The 11684-nt window shown below is 35.4% G+C and overlaps 1 protein-coding gene across 1 annotated transcript; it reads left to right on the top strand.

Moving 5' to 3' along the window:
* Positions 1-6728: 6728 nt before the first annotated feature.
* On the top strand, positions 6729-11252 carry LOC111389825. The gene is made up of 7 exons (XM_023014803.1): positions 6729-8032; positions 8107-8222; positions 8447-9193; positions 9677-10130; positions 10216-10366; positions 10598-10691; positions 10819-11252. Exons 1-7 carry the CDS (start codon positions 7010-7012, stop codon positions 10931-10933), a joined length of 2700 nt encoding a protein of 899 aa, XP_022870571.1. The 5' UTR covers positions 6729-7009; the 3' UTR covers positions 10934-11252.
* The last annotated feature ends 432 nt before the right edge of the window (positions 11253-11684 follow it).

Raw genomic sequence — 11684 nt, 5'->3', positions numbered from 1 at the left:
ATGTGATCAAAAAACATAAATTTTAAAGTTGGTGAAAAAAAAGAAGAAGAAATCATTGCAAGTATATCTCCAACAATCACATCAAACTCATTTGTAAAAAATAAATTGAGAGAGAGATTGATATTTGAATTTGAGTAGGTTTTTGTGATTTAATTAATTATTTTAATTTGAGAAAATTTTAAATTCATTTTCCTTTTTTTGAGTTTTTGAAAACACTCAAAATGTTAAAAAATTAGTTTGAATTTTATATTGTAGAATTTTCATTGTTTTTGAAAACACATATTTGAAAATAACATATCAAACACATTTTGAGTATTTTAGAAAATTGAAAACTGAAACAGGCCTCAAAACGACAAATCAAACTCATTATTACTTTTTGCACAGATCTAAAGGATAAAAGGATTCTTTGGTGTTATACATGAGCTCCGAACGTCCTTTGCCCAACATATTGTAGCCCCCTTTGGTGGAAAATACTCATAAGCCTTAGAAATGCTTATCTCGCTTCCTCGAATCTAATCTTAAATTTTTTGAATGTCTGCCTATATCAATCCCTCGAATGCTTCAAGAAGTCTACAATAGAAATTATTTTCTTGATCAACGATGAATCATCCTTTTCGGATGAGCAGTCCAAAATAGCGACCTTTCTCAAATGCACGTGGTTAATCCATCGATCCCATGGTGTATCTTTCGTAACATGAATGTTCCAAAGAGATTTGGCCAACAATACATTATTCCAGCACTTGATGTCACGAAAACCTAGTCCTTCCTCACTTTTAGGGAAACAAACATCCGTCCAAAAACTAACGATTTTTTAGAGTTCCAAAGGAAGTTTCCACAAAGCCGTATGATTCTATTGCAACCGTGGCTAGAATTGGGAAAAATAGATAGCCAAAAGCACTCAACTCCTAGACCCCCTTACCAATTCAGTTCTTCGTGTCTAAGATAAAGATGTGCTTATCCGAGCGTTAAATATGCAACAAGCTTATCAAAAAAGGAGCAAAGTAGTTAACTTCCAATTTTTCTACTGCAAGCGGGATCCCCAACTATCTAAATAGCATAGTTCCCCTCGACTTGTTCACTAAACCTTGGAGTTTACCCAATTCTTCACCATGATTTCTAGTTGTATAAAGGCTGGATTTATTTGAATTCATCCTAAGCCCTGAACGATCTCCACAAACAATAAATCAAAGTATGGACCAAAATAACATCTCCTATTGCAAACAACATCAAATCATCCGTAAATGCTAGACGTGTGATTTTCAAGAGCCCACACTTTGAATGATAATTAAACCCCTGTTTGGTAGCAATTTTTCACCCAAAAAATCAATTTTTTTACCGTTATGTCACTATTCTAGCCGTCATTTTGATTTTTTCACTCATAGATGAGACTTACTTTTCTCTCTAACAATCAAAAAGTCAATTCTCATAATCACTACCGAACATGCCTTAAATTCACTATTGTTAGTGGCAGCATTCAATGATCTCAAAAAACATTCAAGACATATGATAACCCTTTTTTCCTTTAATAAATCAATTAATGTTCCATTTAGTGCAATAGAATAAGGAGTTGAGGTAGATACCGTCATCCAACAAATGAATCTGGCCAGAAATCCCCAATCGATGGAATCATGCCTTCCTAAGATCAATTATAAGGATGCATATTGGCAACACTCTCTTCCTATTGTATTGCCTCAACAATTCGGGATAGGATCTTTACAGCATATATTAGTGCATGGGTGCCATAATATCACTTCACTTCCAGAAATGAGGGGGATGAGATCTCTACAGCGTATATTGGTGTATGGATGCAATAATCTCACTTTCCTTCCTAAAATGAGTGGGACCAATATCTACAGTACCTAGAGGTATATAGATGCAAAAATCTCACTTTGCTTCATGAATTGAGTGGAATGGAATCTCTACAGTATCTAGAGGTGTATAGATGCAAAAATCTCACTTCGCTTCATGAATTGAGTGGGATGTATATAAGTGTTATGCCCTAAATCTAATCGATTTAGGTTCACGTATGGTACTTCTTACTTGTAAAATAAGTAGCTGATCTCACAAGCTAAAGTGTTGAGACACTTAAATGAACGCATGGATGTTTTGTTATAGAACAAAACATTGGAAACCCGTCGAGAGATTCCACATGGATAACTATCTGAGTGTTAGTGGTTAATCTCTAACGTCCAGTAGTGAAATTGGTCCTTTGACTTAAGGTCGTCATAGTGCCTTGTATGAGAACAGTCATATTTTGACAGTGTTGGATATTGTTCTGGCAAGGGTTGCTAATATGATATTGTTCGGGTATGTTAAGAATCATATGAAAATAGTAAATGACCAATAAAGGATTCGTCACTCTTAAATAGTAAGAAATTATGATCTGAATTTCATTCAATTAAGTCGATAACGAAATCCTTGGCTAAAGTATATTCAGAAGTTGAAAATGGGTTTTCAACTTATATAGACTTAATAGTTAAATGAAAGATATGATCGATAATCGAGATCGACACACTTCCACATCCAGTACTTAATCGGATCATATTGATAAAAGGATTATAGTTTCACGATAAATGAACAAGTTTGATTTTGTCATACCACTTGACATTTTCCATCACATGTATTACATTGACACATTGCTAGATGTTAGTCTAGGATGACGAGTAACTTCACGTTTCTAGGTATCGTGATTGGGAATCTGATGGGTCGCACACGAAAAGAGAATTGAAATATTGTAATTTGTCAATTAATTAATTTAACAAGCATTGAATAATTAATTAACTGTGTTTCTTATTTATAGGTCCGAATTGATTAATTGAATTAATTAATTTATGGACCGAATTTAATTAAATGGGTTAATTAAATGTCGGACCGAATCAGGCCAAGCCCGTTTGGACTTATATAAATATGTTATCATAATTCTTGCTAGCATAAGAGAAGAAAACATTGGTAGCTAAAATATTTTCTCTTTGTGGAATTTCATTGGAGGCTGGACAATTGGACAACTGTGGATGATAGATCAAGACTGCTAGAACAAGGGAAAAGCAAATGAGTTTGCAGATCTCGAAAATTAAAGGTGTAACTTTTATCACAATTCCTATCTAAATAGATTGATGATTTCTGGTGGGAATTGAAATTTGTTTTAATTTCGCTGTGCATAATAAGTAAATTCTCAACAATGGAATCTCTACAAATATCTTACCGTATTGTTTTGCAATAATCTCACTTCGTTCCCTAAATTGAGTGGTGTGGGATGCCTTAATAGCTTAAGAGTATTGAACATTGGGGCATTCTCAAATTCAATGCAGTACAATTCATTTCAAGATTCTCTTGATGGCATCGAACACATAAAATCCCTTTTGAAATTATACTTGTATGGTCTAGCAGAATGGGTATCCCTATTAGATCAGATTCAACATCTCACTTCCTTGAAAAAATTGGAAATAGAATGTTTTGGAATGGAAGCATTGCCCAGTTGGTTTGGGAATTTGTCATCTCTTGAAGAATTAATACTTGAGCGTTGTTTAAAGCTTAGGCATCTGCCATCTGAAGAAGCTATGCAACGACTCACCAAATTAAGATAATTAGTCATCATGTTGTGTCCACTGTTGAGGGAGAGGTGCAGGCAAGAAAGCTGTCCAAATTCTGAGGGGCCCAAGATTTCATATATTCCTAGTGCACAAATTGATGGACATTTGGTGCTCCGTTAAGCATATTTCAGGTTTGAATATTGACTTTATACTTGTCATTAGTTTCGATCAGTGTATGTTCTAAGTACGTAATGTTACAGGTTGGGAACGATTAATGTTGCTAATAGATAAAGAGTTAAGAGCCCGCCTCAGATTGCCCATTGGTTCGGTCGAATGAGATAGAGGTGCATCAAACCAAGATTTATCGGTTAATCATGTATCAGTTAAATGATTTATTATCATCATTTATCCTATTTTTCCTGTAGATTAGTTAGTATACTTAAATTAATTATTTACTAATAATTGGTTAAATTATTAACCAATTATTCAGGTGCAACACGAGGTGAAGGACGTGATTTGCCTTTGACATTTAGAAAGAGATTGAGCAAGATAAAACTTTGACCAAAGAAGATCGTGAATCTTAGATCAGAAACTCTTGAAGTTGCTAATTGTTTATATTTTCAACTTGTTAAAAAAATAAGTAAAACTATACTATTTTTATGTTAATTTTTTGAAATGGTTCCCTGGGTGCCCGTCATAATAGATATTCGAATGGTAAGAACACGGTAAAATAATCTATCAAGAGAACCCTTTACGCGGCAATCCAAATTTTCGTCTTATAATTCTAGAGGATGAAAAAACAACGGTTCCATCCTAGGCTTTGAATGTTAAATGAGAAAATGTATTCTAGTCGGTGAAACCCGACCAATTTGTTGTTGGTAAGTAAAAACAAAAAAAACTCTATCATTTCCGGCTAAAAATACATTCTGGTCAGTGAAACCCTTTGCTGGCTGGTTTTTGGCGACTAGCTACCAACCAACATTTTCTAGTAGATTAAAATAGAATTATTCTACTTGGCCAGGGCCAAGTGACAGGCCCTAGTGACAGAAGCCGAGGTGCTTGCACCTCGGCCATTCATCTGAATAGCTAAAAAAAAAAATGAATTTCAGATATCGGGTTGAGGTGCCACCTCACCCCCTGTCCCCATCTTTGTCAGTGTAGCGGGGCTGATTAAAATAAGCAGAAACTCAAGTGGGGCAGTGCTGCCACGTTCGGTCTTCTGAAGGGCAGAATTATTTTTTTATTTTTTTCAAGATAGGTACCTTTTGTTTCAGTTTTAAAAAGTTAGATCTACATAATATTACGAAATCCAAACGAAGTTGACTGACCACCGTAAAATATTGCAAACAGAAAAATTCCATTATTGAACAATTCTTTTTTTTTTTTAATATATAAACTGTTCGATTTATTTTTGTTTTTCATATTTTTTTTATATACTGAAACTTAAATCAAACAACTTCTTCGCTATTTTGGTTTGGTTCAAAATCAACAATTCCATACCAGTGATTCGTAGTCTAACGGTTTACTTGTGCAGCCCAAATTACCATCATGAAACTTGATCATTCTTGAGAGTTTAAAAATTAAAAAAAAAACTAAAAAATTGGAGGCTCTAATTTATAATCAAGTCCTTAATATTCTTTATTATTTAATTGACAATATGGTTTAAGTATATAATTTTTTTTTTCTTTTTGAAACTTAATTGTTCTTCGTTATTGGATTGGGTATTTCCGACACAGTTTAAGTGAAAGTTGAAGAACACCTTCTTACAGGGAGGAGCCATTAGTGAGATATCACTCTCGACATTAGTTTAATAAAATTCTTCCCCATTCTTCTTTGAAAACACCAATTCAAGTAACGTAAAAAACCATTTAATGAACTATTTTTCAACTATTTTGAAGCCAAATTAAAATTCAATGACTCGATTAGGAAAAATTAAATTTTAGTAATTCAAATATTTCACTAAAGTTCCGATGAGAATAATCCCATTTTCTATATTTTACATATTTTCTTCAACATTTTTTTATTAAATAATATTGGTAACTCTTAATGCATTTAGTAAGTAATTAATGACCTATTTAGATGTTTAACCACAACAAGCTTTTACATTAAATGCATCAAACTTTGTCATTGGAGAATATCTATTTCTTTAAATATTTTCTTCAACTTTTTTTAAAAATAATAAATATTGGTAACTCTTAATGCATTTAGTTGGTAATTAATGACCTATTTAGATGCTTAATCACAACAAACTTTTACATTAAAAGTCTTTAATGTTGTCCATGTGAAGGGGTAATTTTCATCAAATTTTTTAGTGAAATAATTGAGTTACTAAATTTAATTTGTCCCAATCGATTCATCGAACTTTAATTTTGTTTAAAATTTTCTCTCCATTAGCAAAATTATTTAATTGCCGGTCATATGCAAAATTTTTTCCATATAATCAATATGTGACGTCCCAACTTACACTACATCGCATTGCATCATAAAAGTATTAAAAAGAAAATACATATTTTTAACTTTTTAAGCTAATATAAGCTTTTGTTTGTTTTTCATTAGCTGCTCATTAAAAAGAAAAATTTGACCGTTATCCATCACATCAAGCTATCATATTTGACTTTATATCTCTTATGTAGGGCCCGTAATGACTATATTTTTCATTCTCATTCTTACGTTAATGTAACTCAAACGGGGCCTAATTGTAGTAACCCCTCTTTTATCATTTTTGTTTCTAGTGCGCAACATAGCTATTACATGAAAAACCAGTCTTAGTTTCAATTTAGTAGCAAATTTTCACACCAAAAAAATTATTTTTTTGATCATTATTTCACTATTACAACCATCTCACTTTTCTCTCTAATGATCAAAAAATTCAATTATTATAATCACTACCGAACAGTCCCTTAGTATGACCGTCAAATTAGCAACTTTTGTCAATTTCAGGGACAATAGACGACAGTACTTGACATCTAAAAACTAATTTGAAGTTTAATAACCTAATTTAAACAAATTAAATCATCATAACTCAATTAAAATTTTGCTAAAAGTTGGGGACGAAGGAAGTTATAAGCTTACACAATCAAAGGTTGGCGTTACCGCTAAACTTGAGGGGGATAGTGGGACCTACATACTAACGGTCCCTTTTCTCTCCCTTCAGTTTTCACCAAACCTTTGAATTTCTGCAAACAGAAAAATGAAACAAAGCATAAAAATAGCATTTTTGAGCTAATTCTACGGTGGAAAAATTCTGTCCCCAAAAACTAACCGCAGCAAATTGACTCTTTCCCAATTGAGGGATATCAAGAATATTTGAGAGAAAATAGTGGGAGAGAGAAGTCGAGAGAAATGGGTTGTTATTATTTTTCCCGTTTGAATGAAGATTTTGTGGCTGATTAGCAGCAAAAATCCATCTTTCTTCCAAATGGGTTCTTCTTCTTCTCCACTCATTTGCATTAAATGGGTCTGAATTTTCGTAGGACAATATGGCTTCTTCTCAGGTAGAATTTGCCTCCTCCTCGCCTTTTGGCTGTGCCCTCAGGAGGGATCATAGCCACCGGACTCGATGCACCGCCGTGCCCTTCAAGAACAATCTCAATGACCTGGTTAGTACCTGTATTTCTGATGATAATTCGAACCCTCGTCATCATATTGATTATACTGATTTATGGGTTCATCAACCCCAATGGCAAACCGCCCCCTCCAGCGTTTCTGCTTCTCCTGATAATAATGTTATTATCAGAAAGAATAATGATGAAATTAATAAGAAAAATGAAAATGATCACGGGAAGATTAAGGCCAATGATGAAGATAAATGGGCGAGAGCTAGAGAAATGGTCTTTGCTGGTGATAGAAAGAGCCGTGGTCGTGTCTCTTCGGGTGCTTGTTCCGTATTTAAAAGGGAGAATTCCCCAACGCAATCTGAACCTCCGGTCGAGATTCCTAATTTACGCGGTGTCTCTTCCCTGGTTCAGAAATGGAGGGATTTCGAGGCCGAGGCCAAGTGCTTGCAGAGTAATTCGCCTCTCTGTAGCACTAGGAGCAATTCGAGCACCACTTTGGCAGAGAATGTTTCGTGCATTGATGTCCCTTCGCGACATTCTGATGTTTGTGATGAAAGACCTGTCACTAATGAGGAAACATTTGAGGATTGGGAATCGGATAGAATGGCGTCCAGTGGACCGCCTTCTTCGATGGGAAGAGATTCTGATGCCACAGAAAGGGAGAGGCTCAGGGTCGTGGATATCATTAGAAAGCTGACATCTAGTACTGAAGATAATAATGAACGGGAGCATATTGCCAGTTGCGAATCGTCGCCTCTTGTTAGAACGTCATTGGATCAATCAGAACAGAGTTGTTTTTCCTCTGTTTTGAGTTCACCACGCATTAGAGGGCGTGGTGCATTTAACAATTTGCTTGCGCAAATGGAAAGCGAGAGACACAAGGAGCTTGAAGGACTTGTAGCACGTAAAGCAGTTTCCAAGTTCTCACAGCGAGGCCGCATTCAGGTACTATTCAACTCTCAAATCGCTCCTCGATCATTGCTTGTTTAATAGCTAACAATACCGTTCTTTGTGAATAGGCTCTGCTCCGGGTTAGATTTCTTCGCCGTGGACTTGAAGCCAAAGAGGGTCGACAAGTAAACAACACATCATTTGAATTCAAAAAATTTACACAATCTGCCATTACACATATCAGGTTAGATCCTTCAAGATATGGAAATCCTGTGTGTGGTTCTTTCCCTTCATATATCGTCATGTTAATTTGCAACTGTTACTTGACAATCATTTTATTGAAAATGGATGTTTACAATATCCATTTTGTGATACTGAAGTTTAGCACTTCCGGGATTTCTTGAAAACAACATGAAGTATGCCACATCTTCGTGGATCGAATGATATACATATCTTAAATATTTACAGGGAACGGTTCAAATCAGGTGTTCAAAATCGTGCAATTGACTCAAAGAACTCTCAGAGAGAGGTCGTAAATAATGCTGCATCAGTAGAAAATATGTTGAATCAACCAGGTACACAGAATCAGCATCAAGAAACCAATAAATCCTTAATTCCCGATAAAGTATTAGAAGATCACATCCTAGATGTGGAAACCTCTTCAACAAGTCAAGAAACAAGTGGTTCCATAATTTCCCGTAAAGTAATAGCGGATCACATACTAGAAGAAGAAACCTCTTCAACAACCAAACGGCATGAAGTTGAACTCATTTCTCATTGTGTCAACGAAAATATTCAACAAAGCAGTCTCCAAGCACATGGGTCCGATTCTGAACACCTCCATCAGGAAGCAAGCCCGTTATCAGATATTATGTGGCCAGGGACAGGCTGCAAAGCCAACAATCGTGACTTGGCTGCTTCTACAGAGGCAGAAGAACCCCTTATCGATGTTAACAAAAATAAACATGCAGAAGAAGAGACTTCAAATCAACAGCTTACCAGAACCAATCATGACTTGATTGATGATTGTGCTCATCCAGAGGATGAATGGGAAGAACTACATTCTGATTATCAGCATCAAGAAGAAAATAATACAGACTGGATAAGTGATATATCACGCCCACGTAGTGATTGGGAAGATCTCAGGCAAGCAAGATACTGTGAGATGCTTGATCCTTTCTTGGAGAATAAAGACATACCCGTGCTTCTTGAAAGGTATATCAGCTTTTATACCTTTATCAATTAGTTGCTACTCTAATGACAAATGATGTTACTTTTAAACAACTGCCTTGATCATCATCCAAGAATGTTATCTGATGCTGAATTAAAAATAAATCGAAGTACAGCTCTATATGTAAACAATAGGCAATTTATAATTCCTTTATGAGCAAAAGGATAAAGTTGCAACTTTTAAGGCTGCAAAGTATATTCAAACATTCAAAAGAATAGAGTGACATCCTATCTATATGGCAGTCACTGCCGTTGGCATCGGTCATAAGCTCATTTCTGACTATTTACTTTTTAGTGAAGAAAAATACACATATATTTAGGAAAGTAAAAATTAGTGATTAAATCTATATCAATATAGCAGTTAACCTCCTACACTTTTTTAGATTTATATTTAAACAGCCATTTCTCAAATGGATGCCCTGCTTATGGTTGTGTTTAGCAATTTTATTTTATAATGATAATGTGCAGAAGAAGTGTGTCGACTTTTCTTTCCAGTGGTCTGAGAGACCGCATTGACCAATTGATGATGTCTCGAACTCAGCAGCCACAACTGAATGTGAAGAACAATCTGATGGAGGAAAGAAGACAAGAACAAGTGATAGAGGAGGAAGATAAAGGTGAGGATGGTGTGGCTGCATTGGAAGAAGAAGAAGAAGAAGAAGAGGATGAGGAAGATGAAGAAAGGTCTTATAGTGATTATTACAATGAATATGAAGATGAGAGCGATATTGGGCAACAATATAATGATTGCATAGATCAATCTGAATCCTCAGAACCACATTCATGGCTCCACAATCAAGGTCATGAAATTAGCGATGACTCTTATCGGGCTGCATCTCCATCTGAGCAACCATCTTTATCGTCAAATACGTACTCCCTGGATAATCGTCATCTCTCTTCCTTTACTAACCACCATACAATTGTACGTTAGTTGTTTGATCTTCCTGCATTGATTTTTTTGATCTCTATTATTATTTGAGATCAAATATAAAGATTTTGGCTTACAGGAAATGGATCTCATAAATGACTTGAGAGAACAAATGGAGCAACTCCACCAAGAGATGTCTGAACTCCGAAGATCAATAAAGAGCTGTGTCAATATGCAGGTTAAATTACAACATTCCATCAAGCAAGATGCTGCCGCTCTAAGTCATTCAGGTGATTTTTGAAATTGCGGATGGTTGGATGCCTTTTACATAGAATGTTTTTCAAATCCTGATTATTGATTATAACCCCTATGTTACGGATTTCTATATTGAGATTATCCTGTCTTCATGGCTTATGTGTGTGGTTGTGTATAAGAAAAGTTCTATTAAATTCACAATACATTTTCTATTCTCTTCTTATTTGTCCAATCTGGAAAATGAACTTAGAGTTGATGAAATGCAGATCGAAAGAAAAGAAAAGATTCAACAAACAAAGGCCCAAGCAAAGGAAGATGCAGTATTTGCTGCGAAATGCAAGTTGATTCTGTTTTGTACAGGTACCTCAACTGTGTAAAATTTCCACGAATCTATAGTCATTTGAAGCACACAGCCTCCGACAGTAGTGATGTTTTCCGGGAAAAATTCCATAGTACTGATTTTAGCATGTCTTTTCTGTTCCTTCAGATGTGGGCATATGTGCACCTGTTTCAAGTGTGCTCATGAGTTGCAGTGGAATAGCGGAAAATGTCCATTGTGTGGAGCTCAAATACTGGATGTTGTGTGCATACGTGCTCGATGAACCCAATGTTGCCCTACTGAACTGACCTTAAATATAAAATTTGACCAAAGATAACTTGAGGAACAATAATGTCCTAATTGAGTTTAATTTTTCTTCATTAGATTTCTCGCCATTTTAGTTTTACGTTATTTTTGTTGCTGGAATTTATCATATCAAATTTCCAGTTTGTTTAGCAGATTGATTTGATTCTCCATCAGTCTAATTGATTATTTAGTGCTGACACAAGAATCATGGGTGAATCCATTGCTCTTCTAACAAATGGACCCATCTTTGTAAATCTGATTAAGATGCTAAGGTCATAAGACATTTCAAAGATCAATGCTGGAATTTTTCATATGGTCGACAGTGTTTAGAGAATGTTTTGTTTCTGGCCGAGCCTCCAAGCTCAAGGACAAGAGTCGTGTGGTTGTAAATATGAAGACTGGTGCATATGCTCTTGTTCACTCCTTTCGAACATCCATAGAGTAACATTCAGCTATGCTGCTACTAAATATACGATCTAACCATTTTTAGGCCACATCAATGTAGCTTTGGATCCTTGCCCTCGAGAAATGAATCAAGCATTTCTACTTGAGCTCCATCATGGACTATGTACAGCCCAGCAGAAAACGAAGGGGACGAAAACAAAAAAGAAAGTGGGAAAGGAGCCCAAGTTCACCTATGCGAGAGTGAGCAATAAAACCAACAACCAGCTTCTTACTTTTGATGTCCCACAATTATGCTCCACCCCCTTGATTCCTTACGGTAATGA

Source organism: Olea europaea, unplaced genomic scaffold, assembly GCF_002742605.1.
Source record: "Olea europaea var. sylvestris unplaced genomic scaffold, O_europaea_v1 scaffold626, whole genome shotgun sequence".
Taxonomy (NCBI): Eukaryota; Viridiplantae; Streptophyta; class Magnoliopsida; order Lamiales; family Oleaceae; genus Olea; species Olea europaea.
Note: the sequence above shows the minus strand (reverse complement) of the source record. Positions and strands in the feature narration are given on the sequence as shown.